This window comes from Ranitomeya variabilis, chromosome 6, assembly GCF_051348905.1.
Source record: "Ranitomeya variabilis isolate aRanVar5 chromosome 6, aRanVar5.hap1, whole genome shotgun sequence".
Lineage (NCBI taxonomy): Eukaryota > Metazoa > Chordata > Amphibia > Anura > Dendrobatidae > Ranitomeya > Ranitomeya variabilis.
In genome coordinates this window covers 56,189,135-56,213,929 of record NC_135237.1, presented here as the reverse complement: position 1 = coordinate 56,213,929, position 24,795 = coordinate 56,189,135, and the positions used below count along the sequence as shown (strand labels likewise).

At 47.6% G+C, this 24,795-nt stretch overlaps 1 protein-coding gene across 2 annotated transcripts; it reads right to left on the bottom strand.

Moving 5' to 3' along the window:
• Positions 1-497: 497 nt before the first annotated feature.
• CREM (cAMP responsive element modulator) lies at positions 498-12,701 on the bottom strand. Of its 2 annotated transcripts, none has more exons than XM_077268500.1 (3): positions 12,584-12,701; positions 9,473-9,629; positions 498-2,350 (listed from the first exon to the last, which is right to left on the bottom strand). In XM_077268500.1, exons 1-3 carry the CDS (start codon positions 12,606-12,608, stop codon positions 2,206-2,208), a joined length of 327 nt encoding a protein of 108 aa, XP_077124615.1. In that variant the 5' UTR covers positions 12,609-12,701; the 3' UTR covers positions 498-2,205. The 2 variants fall into 2 exon arrangements, with proteins under 2 accessions (XP_077124615.1, XP_077124616.1); XM_077268501.1 differs by lacking the exon at positions 12,584-12,701 and adding an exon at positions 12,157-12,342.
• Positions 12,702-24,795: the final 12,094 nt, after the last annotated feature.

Below are 24,795 nucleotides of genomic sequence, written 5' to 3'. Positions count from 1 at the left end.
TTTCTCATTGTTTCATTTCTTTTAAGGAGTGCATTGATTCTATATTTTTTTGGGTGTGGAGTGATCTATCAGTGCACCCTATTTTTCTTTAAGTAGAGTGACGTGTTCTGTGCTACTATGTGCGTTTTTTTCTCTTAAAAGCTTTGGTGTTTCATAGAAAACATAGTTTGAAAAGCCAACAGGGGACTATAGGGAGAGACCTGCCAGTCTGGCGCTGGCCCCCTGGCCGGATTCTCCCTGCATCGCTATAGTTGATTGACAGGTGACTCCAATGTGTATAAATAGGGGCTGACCTGTCAATCATTTAAGAGTCGGACAGAGGCACTGCTTGACTAATCTTGCCTATTGCTATAGTCTGACCGGCTTTTTTAAACTAGGTTTTCTCTGAAATTTCAAAACATTTCATTCAAAGAAAAAAAGAAAAAAAAAACCTAGCTGCAACCATTGATCCATGCTGCCAGTGATGGAATACTTTTTTTTTTTTTTTTTTTTCTTTTTTAAAGAGAACATAGGAGGGGTTCCACTAGTTGAACCTCTCTAGGACTGATAAATAGGGATCCCATTTCTGGGACCCCCATCTGTCGTGAGGCTGGAGGTCTACTGACCACTTTTTAGCAGTTCTACGAACTGCTGCTCCTGGCTGATTTGAGGAGTAAAAGAATGACAAATGTGGCAGCAATTTTCTCTTTGCATCTTGCTTTTCTGCACTTCCTACCCGTTTTCTACAATTGCATCTTGAAGCTGGAGGATTTCCTTACACTTGTAGTTGTGTGATAAGATTGAACCTGAAAAAAAACACACCTGTGCAGCAGAGGGAGGTCGTGCACTCATTATTATTATTGGTAATTTCTAGCCGAGTAGTGATGAGCAAACGTGAAAGGTGTTATCTGAGCATGCTCGGGTGCTATCCGAATGTCTTCATCGTGCTCAAAAAAACAAATATGATCGAGTCCCTGTGGCTGCATGTCTCGCGGCTGTTTGAAACATACAGGGATTGCCTGTTTGTTTGGTAATTCCTGCATGTGTTGCACCTGTCGAACAGCCGTGGGGACTCGAGCATATTTTTCGAGCACACCGAAGTCACTCAGTAAGCACCCAAGCATGCTCAGATAAAACTTTATCCGAGCACGTTCGCTCATCACTAGTAATAAGTCTATAACAATATTCTATAGAACTAATTTCACACTTTCAAAATCTCTGAATGCAGGTTTTAAGTCCTCCGAATATTTTTTGTTTTTAAGACATAATATGCAATGCATTATTAAGAGTGTTACATAAGAGAGATAAAAATAAATAAATAAAAAAAGCACATTGTAAGACACAAGGAGCAGAGTTGGAAATCACATATATATTTAAAAGGAAATGGTTCCAAAGCATACACCCCCCCCCCCCCCCCCCAAAAAAAAAAAAAAAAAAAAAGAACAAACAACTGTCAATTGTAATTATGACAGGAATAGAACATTTAAAAAAATAAAATAGCAAGAGGTTCACATTTCCTGCAAGGACTGACATACGTGAAAACAAAAAACAACATATTCTACATAGGTTTCTTCCTGAGGTTCACTGTCGATCACAATACGTGATGCAGTTTTAAAAATCTTGACTTTAAAAATTGCTAAAAAGAAAAAAATATATATATATATATTCAATTGATTCACAATTCATATCACGGCATGTAAATTGTGTGAAAAAGCTACCATATCTATAACACAATATATACATACATGATTTTTTTTGCAGATTTTTTTTTCCATAAAAGATATACAAGAGGCCGATTTGTGACAAACTAGAGCTATATTTTAGGAATGTCAGAAGCTTCAGGAGGTTGTTGGATTTGCGCTGAGAGAATACAGATTTCTATACATTTCCAGCTCTTGCTTCATTCAGCTCCTTGTTTTGTCTTTCCAGCAGGTCGCAGTGCTTCTCCAGGCATCTAATGTAATCTGTCCTCCTGAGTCGACACACTTTCGATGCTTCTCTACAAGCGGTGAAAGGCAAAATACCCCAAAAAATAATATTGGCGCATGCGATTATATAAAATACAATATCTTACAAAGAAATAAAATTATCCATATTGTCATTTACACTCCTGATTTGTTGGAAACCTAAATGAATAGGACTTCAATCCCAGACTCATCACAGTCCACCTTGGAGTCCGAAATTCAACCGCGTAGGCCAACGCCTCTATCCAAGCCCAAAAAAACGTTATTCTGCTTTATGACAATATAGATCTTTGAGGGCTTTGAGTTCCTCAATCAGAGTCTTGTTTTGGTTCTCAAGTACAGCCACACGATTCTCAAGACACTTCACGTATTCCTTCTTCTTCTTACGACACTCCCGAGCGGCTTCCCTAGGACCAACATAAAAGACATAAAATATGGCAAACGGCCATGTGGAGAAACAAGAGTAGCGGCCTTCACCTTCATATTGGTCATGCAATAATAGCAATGGGACAGCGCAGGAACAGGTTAACAAAAGTCGGATCAATGCGTAGAAGAAAAAAAAATAAAAAACTAATATATATATATATATATATATATATATATATATCTCTTCAGCCGTAATGAGGACGTGGAGATTTCCAGCCTAAAATCACGAACTTCAGAGTGATTGCAACAGAAGCAAGACAGACTGCATGCAAAGCGGAGAAGCCCCCCCAAAAAAAAAAAAAAAAAACAGGCCTAAATAAAAAAAAAAGTAACACTAAAGATTAGATAAAACCAGCAAAAAGATCCTGAAAGACAGCTAAGAGACATATGAATGAAGCAAAGTTTTTGCAAAACAGAGTCATAAAACCGTTTCTCATAACCTGAGTCAAAGTTTGGGAGGGAGTCTGATTTTAAAGGTTTACTTTTCCTAACTTCAATATTGATTACCGATTTTTAGGATAGGTCATCAATATCAGATCAATAGGGGACTGACTCTCAGCCCCCCTACAATAAACTGATTCCCTTGAATTGAGAAAGAGCTGCAGTACCACTCATGACCAGCACACAAGGTACGGCGCTGCAGGAGTTCTGGTGAAATGAAGCTCCTTCAATCAGCAGATCATGGAAGGAGACCCCCACTAATTTGGCATTGAGGACTTCTCCTGAGGACAGGTCATCAATATTTGCATCTTGGAAAACCCGATGAGAGGTCATCTATAGGTGGCACTAGTTTTACTTACGAATTGCATACTTTTTCCCTAAAAATAAGACTGTTATACAGACCCCTTAAGGCCACGTTCAGTATTTTACATCAGTATTTGTAAGCCAAAATCAGGAGTGGAACAAACAGGGGAAAAAAGTGTTATAGAAACATATGCTCCACTTCTGTATTCATCACCCACTGCTGGTTTTGGTTTACAAATACTGAGGTAAAATACTAAACGTGTGAATGTGGCCTAAAGGGCGTGTGCACCTGTCGCCTGTTTTCAGGCATACTGAACTATGAAAACCACCTGAAAAAGCGCTAACTAAACACTCAAAAGAATGAACATTCGCATTTCTAGGCAAAACGACTTGCTTCTACATACGTTCAGTCTTTTCAGTGTCTTCACCACTATTTAGATTTTAACTCCTTAATCGCATATGACGTACTATCCCGTCAAGGTGACCTGGGATTTAAGTCCCAGGGACAGGATAGTACGTCATAGCAATCGGCCGCGCTCACGGGGGGCACTGACTATTGCAGCTGACATCCGGCACTATGGACCGCCCCCAGCACATTAACCCCCCGACACACTGCGATCAAACATGATTGCAGCGTTCCGGGGGCATAGGGAAGTATCCCTGAGACCTTCAGTACAAGGTGAGCACATCGCCTTGTATCGAGCGTCTCCTCCCTGCAGGACCCTGATCCAAAATCGCCGCGGGGCTGCATCCGGGTCCTGCAGGGAGGTGGCTTACAAGTAAGCCAGGTAAGCAGTAAGCCAGGAGCAGTGCACGTCAGATTGCTGATCTGACATAGTGCATTGCAAAGTGTCAGATCAGCGGGGCACTGTTATAAAGTTAAAAAAAATAATAATAATATTCAGATGTGTAAACAAAAAAAAACAAAAAAATCCTAAGTAAAGAACAAAAAAAAAAAAATAAAAAAAAATGATTCCCATAAATACATTCCTTTATCTAAATAAACAATAAAAGTACACATATTTAGTATCGCCGCGTCCGTAACGACCTATAAAACTGTCCCACTAGTTAACCCCTTCAGTGAACACCGTAAAAAAAAAAAAAAAAAAATGCGGCAAATCACAACGCTTTATTAACATACCGCCGATCAAAAAGTGGAATAGCACGCGATCAAAAACACAGATATAAATAACCATGGTACCGCTGAAAACGTCAGCTTGTCCCGCAAAAAACGAGCTGCCAAACAGCATCATCAGCGAAAAAAGTTATAGTCCTCAGAATAAAGCGATGCAAAAATAGTTCTTTTTTCTATAAAATAGTTTTTATCATATAAAAGTAGCAAAACATAAAAAAATGATATAAATGAGGTATCGCTGTAATCGTACTGACCCGAAGAATAAAACTGCTTTATCTATTTTACCAAAGCGGGACAGTATAAACACCCGCCCCCCCTCCCCCAAAAGAAATTAATCAATAGCTGGTTTGGGATCATACTGCCTCACAAAAATCGGAATAAAAAGCGATGGAAAAAAAAAAAAAAAAGTCACATGCCCGAAAATGTTACCAATAAAAACATCAACTCGTCCCGCAAAAAACAAGACCTCACATGACTCTGTGGACCAAAATATGGAAAAATTATAGGTCTCAAAATGTGGAGCCGCAAAAAAAATTTTTTGCAATAAAAAGCGTCTTTTAGTGTGTGACACTGCCAATCATAAAAATCCGCTAAAAAACCCGCAGTAAAAGAAAATCAACCCCCCCCTTCATCACCCCCTTAGGGAAAAATAAAAAAAATGTATTTATTTCCATTTTCCCATTAGGGTTAGGGCTAGGATTACATTTACGGTTGGGATTAGGGTTAGGGGTGTGGCTGGGATTAGGGGTGTGGTTAGGGTTTCAGGTAGAATTGGGGTTTCCACTGTTTCGGCACATCAGGGGCTCTCTAAACGCGACATGGCGTCCGATCTCAAATCCAGCCAATTCTGCGTTTAAAAAGTAAAACAGTGCTCCTTCCCTTCCAAGCTCTCCCGTGCACCCCAACATATGGGGTATCAGCTTACTCAGGACAAATTGGACAACAACTTCTGGGGTCCAATTTCTCTTGTTACCCTTGGGAAAATAAAAATTTGGGGGGCTAAAAAACCATTTTTTTGTGGGAAAAAAATGATTTTTTATTTTCACGGCTCTGCGTTGTAAACTGTAGTGAAACACTTGGGGGTTCAAAGTTCTCACAACACATCTAGATAAGTTCCTTGGGAGGTCTAGTTTCCAATATGGGGTCACTTGTGGGGGGTTTGTACTGTTTGGGTACATCAGGGGCTCTGCAAATGCAACGTGACGCCTGCAGACCAATCCATCTAAGTCTGCATTCCAAATGGTGCTCCTTCCTTTCCGAGCTCTGCCGTGCGCCCAAACAGTGGTCCCCCCCACATATGGGGTATCAGCGTACTCAGGACAAATTGCACAGCAACTTTTGGGGTCCATTTTCTCCTGTTACCCTTGGTAAAATAACACAAATTAGAGCTGAAGTAAATTTTTTGTGAAAAAAAAAAAATTAAATGTTCATTTTTTTTTTTTAAAATATTCCAAAAATTCCTATGAAACACCTGAAGGGTTAATAAACTTCTTGAATGTGGTTTTGAGCACCTTGAGGGGTGCAGTTTTTAGAATGGTGTCACACTTGGTTATTTTCTATCATATAGACCCCTCAAAATGACTTCAAATGTGATGTGGTCCCTAAAAAAAAAAAAAAAAAAAATTTGTGTTGTAAAAATGAGAAATTGCTGGTCAACTTTTAACCCTTATATCTCCCTAACAAAAAAAAAAAATTGTTTCCAAAATTGTGCTGATGTAGACACGTTGGGAAATGTTACTTATTAAGTATTTTGTGTGACATGTCTGTGATTTAAGGGCATAAAAATTAAAAGTTGGAAAATTGCTAAATTTTCGCCAAATTTCCGTTTTTTTTTCACAAATAAACGCAGGGAATATCAAAGAAATTTTACTACTATCATGAAGTACAACATGTCACGAGAAAAGAATGTCAGAATCATCGGGATCCATTGAAGCGTTCCAGAGTTATAACCTCATAAAGGGACAGTGGTCAGAATTGTAAAAATTGGCCCGGTCATTAACGTGCAAACCACCCTTGGGGCTTAAGGGGTTAAAAAACGCCAAGTGGCCGAAGGAGAAGTCAACGGGATGGAGCAAAAGATGCCCGGAGTGTCTTGAGAATTTTTACTCTAAAACCACTAACTGTTTCTTCATTGTTGAATGGCGTTCCAAAACACAGGAAAATGGCAGTAAATAAAAAAAAAAAAAAATATATGCAAAAACTCCATAGTCAATTAAAGCCATAAAAATAAAGGCTAGAAAGACACTACTTCCAGAAAGTAGTCTTCCTCTTGAAAAACTCAACTGGTTTGTCTGCCTGAAAAAGTCATGTAAAAGTACCCTAAAAGCTAGATCCCTGAGAGGGCTATGCGAATCTTAGGACCGTGGCTGTAGCATTACCATCAACTATATCACGACACTGGAGAAGATCCTTCTTGTCAAAGACACCGGGCCAGCAGATCCAATACCGTTATACTAGTAACAAAATGGCGATGCCAAGCTAACACATCGCTTTCTAGATACTTCTGCCCTAATTAATCATACTTGACACGTCATAGTAATAGGCCAAAAGTTTTGACCAGAAAGGGAGAAACATTCCATATTATGTCTTGCACTTTTCACAATGGCCACTGGGCTACTCCAACCTAATACTGTTCCTAGCAAAAGAATTTTCAGCAGTCTCACTATCATCACAGACAGGATTAAAATGATACCAGATGTTGCCTATCAGAGTCATCATTCTCAATAGATGAAGTCACAGCTCACCTCCTCCCCCTCCCTTCACAATGACCTTTGCACACGCTCTTTAGACTCTATGCAAATCATGAGAAAATAAATTGCAGCTCTGCGCTGCCCTATAGTATAACAGTGGGCCGAGTGCCATCAGATAGGACTCAGCTGTGTTATATGCTAGTGTGTGCGTACTCTTAGGCCGGGATCACACATGCGAGAAACACGGCCGAGTCTCGCATGTTAAAGGGACTCAGTCACCTGAAATACTTCCGGGACATAGTGTGCCGGCGCATGCGCACTAATGCTTTTCGGCATTGCCCGCAGTTGGGCAAATCATACTGCGCGTGAGCAAGGCAAGATTGCTTTGCGCACGGGTGAACTATGGAGGAAACCGGACGGAAATTCCAGAAAATATTGCGCCCAGCGGGAAAGGAAGGGGTCAATAAAAGACCACACAACATTACACCGCCCATTGGACCGAAAAAACGGCCCGCAAAATTCAGGTGACAGGTTCCCTTTAATACCCGGCCCTGCCGCCTGCACTCCAGAGCGGAGAGTGCGGCTCCATGTATTGCTATGCGGCCGCATGCTCCGCTCCAGAGTGCAGGCGGCAGGGCCGGGTATTAACATGCGAGACTCGGCCGCATGTGTCATCCCAGCCTAAGGCTACTTTCACACCAGTGTCGGGCACTGCACGTCGCTATGCGACGTTGCGACGCACCGACGCATAGTGTGGAAGCGCCGCACAACGGGGGCAGCGGATGCTGTTTTACATCGCATCCGCTGCCCCATTGTGATGTGCGGGGAGCCGGGGGCGGAGTTCCGGCCGCGCATGCGCGGTCGGAAAAGACGCTATCGACGCACAAAAAAACGTTACATGCAACATTTTTTTGTGCCGACGGTCCGACGCAACAGTCGCATGACGGTTGCGACGTGTGGCAATGCGTCGCACTGCGTCGCTAATTCAAGTCTATGGAGAAAAAAAACGCATCCTGCAAGCACTTTTGCAGGATGCGTTTTTTCTACAGAACGACGCATAGCGACGTGCAGTGCACGACGCTAATGTGAAAGTAGCTTAAGAGTTAAAATCTGAAAAGTTGAAGCTTTTATGGGATTTATTGGGTTTATGAGGCTAAGAAATGATCTTCACGGCAACTCTCCTAATGTTCTGTGATTTGATGTAACCAGCCTTCACTCATAACGGCCCCGATGACTATAGACAGGTCCTGATATAGATCTGCAGACAACACGGCCATGTGCAGAAATGGTTCACGGTACCATGCAGGTACTGTGCAGATAGATGGAGGGAAGAAAACGAAGATCCAATGGAGGTAAAGGATAATGTGCAGCAAGGAATAAATACATGGGAATTAGAGCAATGAGCAGTTTGGCACAAACTCTATCTGCAATCACCCAGCCTCTTATTAAGCAGTAGCATGGAAACCAGAGAGCGCAGCATGCAGGACAGCAGGAGAATGAGGTTTAGATCATGAAAAGGAACACTAATACCGGAGGACATACAGCAAAGTTCATTCCAACGTTATGGAATGCTAGATGTTTCGCCTAAATGCTTCACCTGGAGTGCAGTAACTACAGAGCACAATAGACATTTACACTGGCCATGGTGAACACTTGTATTTGATATATAAGCTACAAGGCTCATGATGGCACTGCTCTGTCCTCATGGCACAGCACTGGTTAAAGAAGCACTCCTGTTAGTTTAGGACTCCCTGAACAAGTGTAAGTGCTAGTGTAGTGCAGTGTCAGTGTGTTAGTATACTCACTGATTACTGTCTGCTCCTCTTCTGAGTCACAGCGATTCAGGCTCTCTGGATCACACTGCCGTCTCTGCGTGACCCTACGGAGTGTCAGAACAAAGCCCCATAGACTTCCACTGTAAAAGACTTCCGGCTCTCACACACACACACACACACACACACACACACACACACACACAGCAGCTCACAAAGAGCGCAGCGTGATCCAGAGAGTCTGAATCATCCTCACGTGATTCAGTAGAAGAGTGGAGAAGATGGCGATCGGTGACTATAATAACACACCGACACTGCACTAATATTTACGGCATTAAAAAAAAAAAAAAAAATTTAACGGGAGTGCTTCTTTAACTTTAGGGGGTATGTCCGGCTCTATAACACTGGCCAAATTAAATCTAACTTACAGGGGTATTCCAATTATAACTACTAGATCTGTGGAGGATTGACCGCTAAGACCCCCAACTGATGAATAGAATGGGGGCTACCGTTTCGGTGACTCTCTAGAAGACTGGACATTACGGAGCGCTGTACTCCACTTCCTCCGCCAGTGCCATAAGCTGAGATTGGAGTGACAGCAAAGATGCTCGACCACCAGTCTGATCCAATAGAGAGGGGACACAAGTCCCCATTAATGATCTCAGCAATCAGACCTCCGACTGATCCAGTAGTCACCACCAATAATTAGTAACTCATTAGAACTGGAGTACCCCTTTAAGTTTACTTTATGTGGCCAATTACCTGTTTTTCATTAGTCGCAGCTCTCGCTTCCGTGTTGCCTCCTCCGCCAACTGCTGAGGGATATGCAAGTCTGTCGATGAAGCAGCCAAAATGATTCCCTGAGGCAATCCAGAGCCCGGTGTGTGAATCTGGTGCACTGGCATCTCTCCAGTAGCAGCTGCAATGTACAAATTAAGAAATTCTCATTAATAGAGATTTAGTCATGTCTGTTTTGGAGAAATGTAACTTTTGTGGCGTAGATCTGTCCCTCCTGCGTCACCATAGCCATCCCTAACATAAGTGTATCTTTTATAATTCTCAAATACTGCCCATTACTAAACCGCCATGTTATGGTACCCCTCCCCTGCACCACCTGATGTCATATGCGCTGTACCAGTGCCAGTAACTACGTGATGTCATCACTCGGGAATCCACCAGGACAACCAACCCAGACAGGAAAGCTTTATAGGCGAATTTCAGCAAATAAAGATTATCCATAGGAGAATGACCAGGTCAGATGTGGAAGAATAAACTAGAGATCCAGAGTATAGATGTGTGTGCACCTATAGATACTGTTAATATAGTCTCCTTACACCGGCTTGGCGCTCTCCACAAGGAGAAACGTTACCCCTTACACCTCACCTATCAGAATCCTCTGATCCAGCCAAATCAGACCTCCTGCTTTGCCCTGATGAGTGGCAAAACCCCAGAAACACGCGCTTGCAAATGAAGTCTCTGGTTTGGCTTCTTATCCCAAGTCTTATGAGAAGGTTCTAGTTAAACAGTCCATATTGAGTTTTTGGGATTGCTACCCCCAATAGGTAGCACGAGAGCTCCTGTCCTGTTCCTCTGTGATGAGGATACTGCCATGGCAGCGTTATCTGCACTCCAGTGCTCCAATAGTTAAAGGCACTTTGCACTTGCGATACGTCAAAGATATCTAGTTATCTCAGCGGTGGAGGCTGTGACGTCATTCCGCCTCAGCCCTTATTACACCTCCGTGAGTAATACGGTCTAGTCATGACCTTCATCGCAAGAGCTTGATCGTTCCCACGGCTATTGAGAGGAGCCAAAACAGTCATTATTTATACATATGGAAGACGGACAAATGGCAGCCAAAATGTAAAAGCAGAAGTCAGGAGGTCACAAGAGCGTAGAAAAGAAAGCACCAGTGGGCTGTGAGGGCCGAGGTCAACTCGAGCCAGAAAACTATATACATAGAATTCCTCAGGAGACCCCGAATATGGAAGCAGGACTATTCACCACCATGTGGTACCTGCTGTACACAGGCTCTAGTGGGGCGAGAGACCGGAGTCAGCCGAAATACCTAAAAGCCTAATGGCCCGGCCATGGGTTAATATGGCCAGAAGTGAGTAGTGTACACACACACGGAAATATTACATTACGCTCAGTCACAAATTTCCTTCTGCTTCTGTGTGTTGATAAACGAGGTGCCGGAGCTTGTTGGATGAATGATCAGATGCTGCTGTGATCTGCACACAGGGAATCCGATGTATTTGGCCAATTACTGTTCATACACAGGGTGAGTGACTTCTCCCGCACAGGGGCCCACCGGGGAATACACCGGCTCTCCCGCACGGGGGCCCACCGGGGAATACACGCCGGCTCTCCCGCACAGGGGGCCCACCGGGGAATACACCGGCTCTCCCGCACAGGGCCCCACCGGGGAACACACACCGGCTCTCCCGCACAGGGGGCCCACCGGGGAATACACCGGCTCTCCCGCACAGGGCCCCACCGGGGAACACACACCGGCTCTCCCGCACAGGGGCCCACCGGGGAACACACCGGCTCTCCCGCACAGGGCCCCACCGGGGAACACACACCGGCTCTCCCGCACAGGGGCCCACCGGGGAACACACACCGGCTCTCCCGCACAGGGGCCCACCGGGGAACACACCGGCTCTCCCGCACAGGGGGCCCACCGGGGAACACACCGGCTCTCCCGCACAGGGGCCCACCGGGGAACACACACCGGCTCTCCCGCACAGGGGCCCACCGGGGAATACACCGGCTCTCCTGTGGGCCAGTCTGAGCCTGATGTACACACACACTATGCCCACACACACAGTGCCACTCACACACTATACCCATCACCCACACACACAGTGCCACTCACACACTATACCCATTACACACACACACTATACCCATTACACACACACACACACACACACACTATACCACTCACACACACACACACACACAATACCCATTACACACACACACACACACACACACACACACACTATACCCATTACACACACACACACACACACACTATACCCATTACACACACACACACTATACCCATTACACACACATACACTATACCCATTACACACACATACAGTGCCACTCACACACACACACACACTCACACTATACCCATTACCCACTCACACACACACACACACACACACACACACTATACCCACTCACACACACACACACACTATACCCATTACACACACACACACACACACTATACCCATTACACACACACACACACACACACACACACACATACAGTGCCACTCACACACACACACACACACTCACACTATACCCATTACCCACTCACACACACAGTGCCACTCACACACTTCCAGGCTCCCCCGCACGGTCCCACCCAGCACAGCCGGAGCTGCCGCCCTCCTCCCCGGCTCAGCGGCCGCACTCACCCCACATGTTCCCGGCACGGTGGGTCCCGCAGCGCTCGGTGCCCCGGGGAGGCTGGCTGTGGCCGGCTCTGCTGCTGATGACGCGGCTCGGTGCTGACGTCAATGTGCATCTTGTTTAGTGTGACATTTCCACTTCCCCGGCTGTAACCAGATTCCAGGAAATTTCATGACGTCAGCGGCTGCGTCCGAGGGGAGGGGCCGGGCCGCAGCTGACAGCCGGGGCTGCTCCCCCTCCCCGGAGACTCGCACAGCTCCGCTCATCCAGAGCCCGGCCACCACTGGCTGCCCATGCTGGGAGTTGTAGTGCCAGTGCCCGGGATAGATGAAGATAGCCGCTGAGGCCAGTCAGTGTAGGTGTCAGGAGAACTACTGGAGGCGGAATGTTAGGAGTAGAAGTCCCGACTCCTCGACAATGACTGACACTTACCGTAGTCATCTCTGGTCACTGCCATGTCCCCGCCGTGCTGCTGTGTCTGCTGTCAGTGCAGCCGCAGCCGCAGCCGCCTATTAATGTGCGCGGCCGATGACGTCATCGTGACGTCACTGCACAGTGCAGGGTGAGCTGTGTTATGTGTACAGCGCTGAGAGGAGGGACGTGCAGTACTGACGTGTACTGGTGATGACGTCACAGTGCACAGGGGAACATCCCCAGAGCAGGGGGTATACAGGGGGCCACCCAGGGCAGAGGGTATACAGGGGGCCACCCAGAGCAGTGGGTATACAGGGGGCCACACAGGGCAGGGGGTATACAGGGGGCCACACAGAACTGAGGTAATACAGGGGACCACCCAGGGCAGATAGTATACAGGGGAGGCACACAGAACTGAGGGAATACAGGGGGCCTCCCAGGGCAAAGGGTATACAGGGGGCCACACAGAACTGAGGGAATACAGGGGACCACCCAGGGCAAAGGGTATACAGGGGGCTACACAGAACTGAGGGAATACAGGGGGCCTCCCAGGGCAAAGGGTATACAGGGGGCCTCCCAGGCAGGGGTGGATTAAGGGTAGCCAGGGCCCCGGGCTGTTCAGACACTGTGCCCCCCCCCCCGGTCATGTGACGGGGGTCTCATGTGACGGGGGTCTCATGTGACGGGGGTCATGTGATACCTGAACCAGATTATTCCAGAAAAATGGCCGGGCCCTACTCTACTGTAACCTATTAAATATTTGTTAAAATCTGCAATACAATTTAGGTATATTTTGACCAATAATATCACATACAAGGAACAAATCCCACCGCACCATGACCAGACCACAAATTACAACCACAGTGATCAAATAATATCACATACAAGGAACAAATACCACCGCACCATGTCAAGACCACATATTACCACCACTTGGTGACCAAATAGCACATTCAAGGGACAAATACCACAACACCATTTCCAGACGACCACATATTACCACCACATAGTGACTGAATACTACAATACTGATCAGTAATTTAAAAAAAAACAACAAAACACAATACCATCACCATAAGTGCCAGTATTCACAGGAGATCTGTACTTAGTATGCAGTGTCTGTGTAGAGGTAATACAGAGATCACTGGTGACATTATACACAAGAGCTCTGTATATAATGTATAGGTACTACAGTGATCACTGGTGACATTGTACACAGGACCTCTGTATACAGTGTATAGTGTCAGTGTATAGGTAACACTGACTCACCAGTGACGTCTCTAGGTGAAGTCCTTCATCTTTCATCCAGCACAGACCGCCATCATTTCTTCCAGCCAGGACTCGTTTCTGCAGGAAATAACACAGTTAACTCGAGCTTGCAGAACACATTACTTAATTTTTCACAACTTCTACATTACACCACATGAAGAAAAAAAGGCAACATAGTGTCACTCTGCACAGTAACAGGACCGCTACCCCCCCCCCCATTTAAAACAGTATACTCAAAAAATAAAATAAATACATCACTGCAGTAATAATATCCCTTAATTAGCCCCTATGGTAATAATAATATTCCCCACCCTGGCCCCGTGTGTCTCATTCCTGGCTCCAGCCATATGTTCTCCCATCCTGCTCTCATGAGTATCCATTCTACCCAATATGATCTCCCCATCCTGCCCCATCTGTCTCCATCGTATCCATCCTGCCCCATGATCCAATCCTGCCCCATGTCTTTCATTCTGCCCCGTGTCTCCAATCATGCCCCGTGTCTACATTCTGCCCATGCCTCCAGTCCTGCCCCCAGTGTGTCCAGCAATCTGCCCCAGTGTGTCCAGCATATTACCCCCAGTGTGTCCAGCATATTACCCCCAGTGTGTCCAGCATATTACCCCCAGTGTGTCCAGCCATCTTCCCCAGTATGTCCAGCAATCTGCCCAAGTGTCTGACTCCAGCATATTGCCCCCAGTGTGTCCAGCATTGCCCCCAGACAGTGTGTCCAGCAATCTTCCCCAGTGTGTCCAGCAATCTGCCCCAGTGTGTCCAGCATATTACCACCAGTGTGTCCAGCAATCTGCCCCAGTATGTCCAGCATTGCCCCAGTGTGTCCAGCATATTACCACCAGTGTGTCCAGAAATCTGCCCCAGTATGTCCAATTGTCCAGCATTGCCCACAGTGTGTCCATCATTGCCCCAGTGTATCCAGCATTGCCCCCAGACAGTGTGTTCAACAATCTGCCCCAGTATGTCCAGCATATTGCCCCAGAGTATCCAGCATTGCCCCTAGTGTGTCCAGCAATCTGCCCCAGTGTCTCCAGCAATCATCTGCCCCAGTGTGTCCAGCAATCTGCCCCAGTGTGTCCTCCAGCATTGCCCCCAGTGTCTCCAGCATTGCCCCCAGTGTCTCCAGCATTGCCCCCAGTGTCTCCAGCAATCATCTGCCCCAGTGTGTCCAGCATTGCCCCCAGTGTGTCCAGCATTGCCCCCAGTGTCTCCAGCATTGCCCCCAGTGTCTCCAGCATTGCCCCGAGTGTCTCCAGCAATCTGCCCCAGTGTGTCCAGCATTGCCCCAGTGTGTCCAGCATTGCCCCCCAGTGTGTCCAGCATTGCCCCCAGTGTGTCCAGCATTGCCCCCAGTGTCTCCAGCATTGCCCCCAGTGTCTTCAGCGTTGCCTCCAGTGTCTCCAGCATTGCCCCCAGTGTCTCCAGCATTGCCCCCAGTGTGTCCAGCAATCTGCCCCAGTGTCTCCAGCATTGCCCCAGTGTGTCCAGCAATCTGCCCCAGTGTCTCCAGCAATCTGCCCCAGTGTCTCCAGCATATTGTCCTGGGCCCCCCGGATTGCCGTTCGCAAAAAAAACAAAAAAAAAACGAGTTCTCCTCACCTGACCTGTGCGCTCCAGCGGCGAGCTCCCTCCAGCAGCGCACACTCGCCGGCGACTGACAATGACGTCAGACGCCGGCGACGTGTGCGCTGAGGCCGACTTCAGCTGCCAGCCTCCAATTGGCTGGCGGCTGTTGTTAACTATTGACGTGCGGGCGCGCGCCCGCACGTCAATAGGAAACCGCCGCAGCGCCGGAAGGGGCCCGGTGAGCAGATGAGACGGGGCTTGATGCGGGCCCCCTCTCTCTGCCCATCGGGTCCGGGGGCACATAAATGCGGCGGGCATTCACAGTACTCGGGCGGATTATCAGAGGGTCAATCTGTGCGGTAGCCCAAGGCCCCCCCACACCACTGGGCCCTGGGCTACCGCCCATATTGACCCTCTGATAATCCGCCCCTGCTCCCAGGGCAAAGGGTATACAGAGAGACACCCAGGGCAGAGGGTATACAGGGGGCCACACAGAACTGAAGGAATACAGTGACCATCCAGGGCAGAGGGTATACAGGGAGCCACCCAGGGCAGAGGGTATACAGGGGTCCACACAGAACAGAGGGAATATAGGGGGCCATTCAGGGCAGAGGGTATACAGGGGCCACCCAGGGCAGAGGTTATACAGGGGGCCACACAGAACTGAGGGAATACAGGGGGCCTCCCAGGGCAAAGGGTATACAGGGGGCCTCCCAGGACAAAGGGTATACAGAGAACCACCCAGGGCAGAGGGTGTACAGGGGGCCACACAGAACTGAAGGAATACAGTGACCATCCAGGGCAGAGGGTATACAGGGGCCACCCAGGGCAGAGGATATACAGGGGGCCACCCAGGGCAGAGATTATACAGGGGGCCACACAGAACTGAGGGTATACAGGGGGCCACCCAGGGCAGAGAGTATACAGGGGGCCACACAGAACAGAGGGAATATAGGGGGCCACCCAGGGCAGAGGGTATACAGGGGGCCACCCAGGGCAGAGAGTATACAAGGGGCACACAGGGCAGAGGGTATACAGGGAGCCACCCAGGGCAGAGGGAATACAGGGGACCACCCAGGGCAGAGGGTATACAGGGGGCCACACAGAGCTGAGGGAATACAGGGGGTCACACAGAGCTGAGGGAATATAAGGGGCCACCCAGGCCAGATGGTATACAGGGGGCCACCCAGGGCAGAGAGTATACAGAGGGGGCACACAGGGCAGAGGGTATACAGAGGGAGCCACCCAGGGCAGAGGGTATACAGGGGGCCACACAGAACAGAGGGAATATAGGGGGCCACCCAGGGCAGAGGGTATACAGGGGGCCACACAGAACAGAGGGAATATAGGGGGCCACCCAGGGCAGAGAATATGCAGGGAGCCACCCAGGGCAGAGATTATACAGGGGGCCACACAGAACAGAGGGAATATAGGGGGCCACCCAGGGCAGAGGGTATACAGGGGGCCACAGAGAACTGAGGGTATACAGGGGGCCACCCAGGGCAGAGGGTATACAGGAAGCCACCCAGGGCAGAGAGTATACAGGGGGCCACACAGAACAGAAGGAATATAGGGGGCCACCCAGGGCAGAGGGTATACAGGGGGCCACCCAGGGCAGAGGGTGTACAGGGGACCACCCAGGGCAGAGGGTATACAGGGGGAGGGGGCACACAGGGCAAATTGTCTCTTCAGAGAGGAAGAGGACTAGAACTCTAGTGCCACCTATTGGAAGTAGCAATCCTAACAGTCAATATCGATTCTAACGAGCCTTGTCACATGACTTAGGATAAAAAACAAAACCAGAATCTCAATTTGCAGACACTGTGTTTCGGGGTACTGCCCCTCGCCAGTGCAAAGTGTGAGATTTGGTTGTGCAAGGAGAAACGTTACCCCTTGGATCACGGTCAGGCGCTACTCACCCACCCAAACCAGATCTCACACTTTGCACTGATGAAGGGCAGTACCCCGAAACGCAGTGCCTGCAAATTGAGATTCTGGTTTTGGCTTTTATCCTAAGGCTGCCGTCACACTAGCAGTATTTGGTCAGTATTTTACATCAGTATTTGTAAGTCAAAACCAGGAGTGGGTGATAAATACAGAAGTGGCGCAGATGTTTCTATTATACTTTTCCTCTAATTGTTCCACTCCTGGTTTTGGCTTACAAATACTGATGTAAAATAATGACCAAATACTGCTAGGGTGATGCCAGCGTAAGTCATGTGACAAGGCTCGTTAAAGGGTTGATATTAACTTTTAGGATTGCTACTTCCAGTAGGTGGCGCTAGAGTTCTAGTCCTCTTCCTCTCTGAAGTGACAATTTGCATACAACATATATACACATATCATCATATACCAACCATACACACCATGTATGCAATTATCCCAATACCTACTGTACGTAAAGGGTTTGTTTCATGAATTCTGTACAGTCTACTGCGGTCTTGTCCTTATTGTTTACAATGTAAGAGGTTGAAGAAGGAAGGGGGCATTGTGTCTATTCTTGTCTTTGAGGGAGTAGTGTTGTCTACTTTACAATATTTTACTGGACACTGGAGCTGTCCCGTAGTGACTGTATGTGATTACGGAAAGGAGTACAGAACTGTCACTAGGACTGGGGCCCTAATTATCCTTGCTCCCAAAAGGTACCTCTAGAGGTGAGGAGGTTTGGGCCACCAGCCTTACTGTTCTCTTGTTATTCCCTAAACTGTCTCCATCACATAGTGCTCTATACAGAATAATGAGTCCCATATAATGCTTCATACAGTATATGATGGGCCCCATATATTGCTCATACAGAATAGGCCCCATATAATGCTCCATATATAATGGGCCCCATATGATGCTCCATATGTAATGGGCCCCATATGATACTGCAGTATATGATGGGCCCCATATAATGCTGTATATATAATGGGCCCCATATATGATGATAAAAAATGGGAGAAGCCAGCGCTGCTTATATAAAAATTGTAGAGTAGGACTGCCCCATTATGAGAATGCCTTGGCGTGGTGGGGTGGCTCAAAGAATTGATCAATTGTTTGCTAAATGTCTCATTTTGAAATACAGTTAGAAATCAATATGTGCATGTGCACTTTATGTATTGCGTTCTGACCCTAAGCAGCGCTGGCTTCTCCCCTTTTTTATTCCCATATATGATGCTCCAGTATATGATGCTCCAGTGTATGTGTATGATGAGCCACATATAATGCTCCATATGTAATGGGCCAAATATATGATTCTCCAGTATATGAAGAGCCCATATAATGCAACATATATAATGGGTCCAATATATGATTCTTCAGTGTATGAAGGGCCCATATAATGCTCCATATAAAATGGGCCCCATATATGATGCTTCAGTGTATGAATGGCCCATATAATGTTTCATATATAATGGGTCCAATATATGATTCTTCAGTGTATGAAGAGGCATATAATGGTCCATATATAATGGGCCCCATATATGATGCTTCAGTGTATGAAGGCCCCATATAATGCTCCATATAAAATGGGCCCCATATATGATGCTTCAGTGTATGAATGGCCCATATAATGTTTCATATATAATGGGTCCAATATATGATTCTTCAGTGTATGAAGAGGCATATAATGGTCCATATATAATGGGCCCCATATATGATGCTTCAGTGTATGAAGGCCCCATATAATGCTCCATATAAAATGGGCCCTGTGGTGAAATACATATATATATATATATATATATATATATATATATATATATATATATATATATATATATATATATGTGTGCAGTGGACTATGTATAGATTTATTGTGTCACTGGCAATAATGTAACATCTGTCTTGAGGGGCTGCATGTCACATCCAGGTGTTAATATGTATTTTCCTGGGACAAGTAGACTTCTGTCCCCAATCTCACCAGGGGGTCTTGCTGGAAGCCAAAAAGAAAGGTAACATTTGACACCTCCTAGCTCTTGGAAGAGAGATGTTAATTACGGCCTGATAGTATCTCTGTGACAGCTGTTACACAAAGGATCTCAAGAGAAAATAATATATTCATTGGGGGCGTGGCCGTGGTCCAATCAAAAAACAAGCAGTTATGATATTAATCTGAGGGGCTGGTCTAGAAACCTGACCTCCAGACCAAAGCTATTAAGTAGACCTGATACCTAAAAAACGTGTTCACATAATGGGGGCGGCCGTGCTGGTGTGATCCAACCTACATTCATCCTACCCTCAAGGAGCAGAAAGCAGACTAGCAGTTAGATGATTTCTGTAAGTCTCTCCTGTTTATTTTTATACTGTTTTGCATAAGTTGTATGTCTTTTTATTATCAGATTTTTATAACTTTTCTTACTGTAAGCACTGAACCTTTTCTGTATTAAAGTATAAAACTTTAACAAGTTGAACCTTGAATGTTCTAAAAGGATCCATAGCCTAAGGTGTGTGAGCCTTGTGAGTAGTAGACATTACTAGTATTAATATTTCGGGACTCATCGCCCGTGTAGTCGGTGAGTGGTGGCAGCATGTATGAGCGGGTGTGTGGCCTGGGTCAGTGTGTGATTTATGCTCCCATTACAGCATAGAACAGAGGTTGAATGCTGGACTGAGAGTGGGGAGATAGATTAACCCTTGCAGGCACAACCCCAAGTCACGTGCTGAGAGCGGGTAAGTGACGAATTAGTTACACCACAGAGTAGGGATCCGTGACAGGCCCCATATATGATGCTTCTGCAGCGCCCCAGAGTCCTGGTCGTTGCAGTACTGACGCTCCGCCACTAAGGGGAGTGATGGTACGTCTGAGGGCACTTAAGGAGTTCACGTGACCAGGTATCACAGTCACACATTACACTTCACACTCTGGCCACCAGGGGGAGCAAAGGGTTCTATGTATTAGGCCACTCCTCACAATCTGGTAAAACTGGGGTCTGGATAGGAAGTTAGTCAGAAGCTGACTGGGTTGGATCCAGGCAACATCCTGTGGCAGAGGGTGTTGCGGGGGAAGATTCAGGGGGGGTCTCTGTCAGGGGTGGGATCCTGACAGTGACCTAGCGAACAGAACAGAACATTACGGAGCCGCTCCTGCACCCGTTGCGGTGGCATCCTAAGAAAGGAAACGAAGCGAGGTTTATTGTGGAGAAGTGAGAAACGAGATCGCAGCAAAAAAAGGAGATAAAGCCAGTAGGAGTCGTGCCTTAAGATCATGGCAACATCCTACTGAGGCACGTAGCCGGTGACCGGAACACTGAGGAAGTATTGGGCTCCAAGCATTACTTCAAACAGCGGCAGGACAGTTAATTCTAGGTTGGCTGTCTCACCTAAAACACCTAAGCAGACATAGGGGGCAATTGTGGGAGAGGGGCGACGCTAGGGTCCCGGAAGAACTCCAGGCCTACCCGTCATACGGGTGCGTCCTATCCATATCATCTGGGGGACGGAGAAGAACATCAGAACAGATACGAGTTGTGAGGAAGAACATCAGAAACAGACACAACAGTTGTGAGGACTATCCAGTGGTGCTCAGCAAAGGAGGTACTACAACACACAGGCGCTAGAAGGTAGGCACTGATTTCCACCTGCAAAGGGAACTCTGGATGTGAAAGACCAGGGGTCCTGGTTCTCCCCTGCTCACACGAGCTGCGGCTCAATTAGCTCCGACTATGGATTTTACCTGGAAATATTACCAATAAAGTTTTGAATCCTGTGAAGACTGGTGAGTGCCCTCGTTTTTTCTTATATCTGAATTCTGGATGTGCCTTCGGACAGGCCGGTCTCAGCCAGCCCTGTTAGCAGTACTCTGGATTGCGGATCCTGAAGCCTTCAGTAAAGAGGTAAAGAGACTGCAACCCTGTGTCCTCGTTATTCATCGCGCCTTGCATCACGCACCACCATCACACCTTTCATTGGACGCCCCTTAGCAGGGTCATGGACCGGGTCTAGCCACCGTGACCACCCCAGAACTGAGACAGAGAGGCCCGGTACCGAGTACCCCGCGGCCTTGCGTCTGGGGGCGCTCCAACTTGGCGTCACGAACAGGATCTACTTAAGTCTGAAGAATCAGGTCATGTCTGCCTTGGAACTGTGATTGAATTGTGCTTGAACTGTGATTTATTGCAAAGACTGTGGATTGCCACTTGCCGCCAAAAGTTCCCGCCAAAACCGCCGCCATTGCAGCGCCACGGGGAGCGCAGAAGAAGAAGAAGGGCGTGCCATGGGAGGAGACTATCAAAATGGCGCCAGAAGCAGCGGCCGCCCCCTCCGACTACTGTTGCGAGATGAAGACCTGCCCAGAAGCAGAGGAGAACCGCCCCTTGATTTGCAACAGCGGGAACGAAAGGAAGAAGAAGCTACGCCCTCAGAAAATGGAGGGGCAACGTGCATGTGCCGCCGAAGATCCCGGAGCAGGGATGGCGACCAGCGAGTCCCAGAGCGACGGCGAAGTGATCCCGGCCTGTCCTCGCCCACCGGAGACGGACCCGAACCCACCGCAGCTGGAGGATCCAGACCTCTCGGAGCTACAGGCGGCGGAGCCGAGCCAGCCTATCCCGAACGCGGAGCCAGCCACTGTGAAGCCACGGAAGTCAGAGCCGAGCGAGAGGGTCGCCTTGGAGGAACCGCAGTCCAGGCTGCAGCCGATTCCAGTGTCCTCGTCAACGGACCACATCGGCATCGGTGGAACCACATCAGACGCAGGTATGGAAAGCGTCCCTGCTCCCCCGACCGATCCTGCTCCCGTGACCGCTCCCCAGCCCGACAGTAACCGAGTTTTCACCGCTGAGCTGGTAGTGATAACCCAAGGCACGATGGAGAAGCTGGTGCCTCCGTTACCAACAACGATCGGGAAACCGCTAGATGTGAGCTCAGAGGGGGTGATCTTCCAATCGGACACTCCACGGATTGGGCCGGACGGGGCCAGGCAGGAGGGCCTCAGCATTGCTGCGCTCACCTGGGAACAGTATAAGCAATGCTTAATTCTACAATGGCAAAACCAAAAAGAGACAGAACCAAATGACCCACCAAGAGTACAAAGACCAAAGACTGAACATAATAAGAGGAACTCGGTAAGGCAGGGGACTGTACTAGCCTTTCACTCGAAGCGGGGTTGGGGCTCTATACGAGAACCGGGACTGCCGACTGAAATCTTCTTTACCAACTACAATGTGAAAACCCCATCCCTCAATAGATATGACAATCAGCTACCATGTAAAGGGGACCAGGTGACCTACACTCGCCACCGGAGTGCGCAGGGGTGGTGCGCTCGAGACGTCCAACGATGCGAGCCGGCAGTAGAGCCACCTGCTTTTCCGACTACCACTAACCCTGATTTGACAAACGCTACTACTGTCGCCACGGTGTGTATTATCACCGCTACTGAACTTGCAACCACAGCTGACATTCGAATCCAGACACCAGGTGATCTGACCGCGCCTGGGAGACCAACCAATGATACCGATCCTGCATCCGCCGAGGACAGAGGACCGCAGCCTTACCGGCCGGAGAGTGTCCGCTGTTGTGAATTCTGCTCTTGGGCTCCCTCCGGTGGTTATAAGTGGTAGTGCTGCTGTCTTTGGATCACAGCAGTCATTAGGTGTGTCCACTTATTGCAAGTCTGACTGGGCTATTTAGTCTTGCTTGACCCTTTAGTTAGTGCCAGTTGTCCATCGTTTTCTGGAGGATTCACTTCCCTGCCTGGTCTCTCTTGCTTGCTTATCATTTCAACAAGATAAGTGCTGGCTTTGTTTTCTGCAGTCCACATGCTGTGGGCCTGTTCGTTCTAGTTACCTTCCATGTTTTGTCTTGTCCAGCTTGGTCTGTATAAGGATTTGTTTAGCCAAGCTGGTATCTCTGGAGATGCAGATATACCCTCCATGCCTTTAGTTAGTTGTGGAGTTTTGTATTTTCTGTGGTGGATATTTTCTAGTGTTTTAATACTGACCGCATAGTACTCTGTCCTATTCTTTCTATTGAGCTAGAATTTGCCTCCTTTGCTAAATCCTGATTTCAGTCTGCGTATGTTATTTCCCTCTCTTCTCACAGTCAATATTTGTGGGGGTCTGTCTATCCTTTGTGGAGGATTTTCTCTGAGGCAAGATAGTTTTTCCCTTTCTATCTCTAGGGGTAATGTTATGACCCCAGTGGACAGGGTCTCAGAGGAACGTGTAAGTCTGCGAGATTCAAAAATCCAGCTCATAGGGCTGTGGTAACTGGGTTGACCAAATAGCTACTCCTAACGCCAACACTAGAAGTAGCCGGGGATCATGCCTACGGATCGCTAGATGACTCGCGCCAGCCGGAGAATCTAACTACCCCTAGGAGAAGAAAACAAAGACCTCTCTTGCCTCCAGAGAAAGGGACCCCAAAGCAAGATACAAGCCCCCCACAAATAATAACGGTGAGGTAAGAGGAAATGACAAACACAGAAATGAACCAGGTTCAGCAAAGAGAGGCCAGCTTACTAATAGCAGAATATAGCAAGATAACTTATCTGGTCAACAAAAACCCTATAAAAATCCACGCTGGAGATTCAAGAACCCCCGAACCGTCTAACGGTCCGGGGGGAGAACACCAGCCCCCTAGAGCTTCCAGCAAAGGTCAAGATACAGATTGGAACAAGCTGGACAAAAATACAAAACAAAAGCAAAAAGCAAGGAACAGACTTAGCTTGAAATACAGGAACCAGGATCATAGGACAAGAGCACAACAGATTAGCTCTGATTTCAACGATGCCAGGCATTGAACTGAAGGTCCAGGGAGCTTATATAGCAACGCCCCTGAACTAACGGCCCAGGTGAGGATATAGGAAAAGACAGAAGCTCCAGAGTCAAATCACTAATGACCACTAGAGGGAGCAAAAAGCAAAATCACAACAGTACCCCCCCCCTTAGTGAGGGGTCACCGAACCCTCACCACGACCACCAGGGCGATCAGGACGAGCGGCGTGAAAGGCACGAACTAAATCGGCCGCATGAACATCAGAGGCGACCACCCAGGAATTATCTTCCTTACCATAGCCCTTCCACTTGACCAGGTACTGAAGCCTCCGCCTGGAGAGACGAGAATCCAAGATCTTCTCCACCACGTACTCCAACTCGCCCTCAACCAACACCGGAGCAGGAGGCTCAGCAGAAGGAACCACAGGCACAACGTACCGCTGCAACAAGGACCTATGAAACACGTTGTGGATAGCAAACGACACAGGAAGATCCAGGCGAAAGGATACAGGATTAAGGATTTCCAATATCTTGTAAGGACCAATAAAACGAGGTTTAAATTTGGGAGAGGAAACCTTCATAGGAACAAAGCGGGAAGAAAGCCACACCAAATCCCCAACACGTAGTCGGGGACCCACACCGCGGCGGCGGTTGGCAAAGCGCTGAGCCCTCTCCTGTGACAACTTCAAG

Excerpts from the sequence above, each read along its gene's own strand:
- CREM (XM_077268500.1), bottom strand. The coding sequence starts at position 12,608 with ATGGCAGTGACCAGAGATGACTACG. Across the intron at positions 9,630-12,583 it reads AGTGACCAGAGATGACTACG|CTGCTACTGGAGAGATGCCA; the intron begins GTAAGTGTCAGT and ends TGTACATTGCAG. Across the intron at positions 2,351-9,472 it reads CTGCGACTAATGAAAAACAG|GGAAGCCGCTCGGGAGTGTC; the intron begins GTAATTGGCCAC and ends TGTTGGTCCTAG.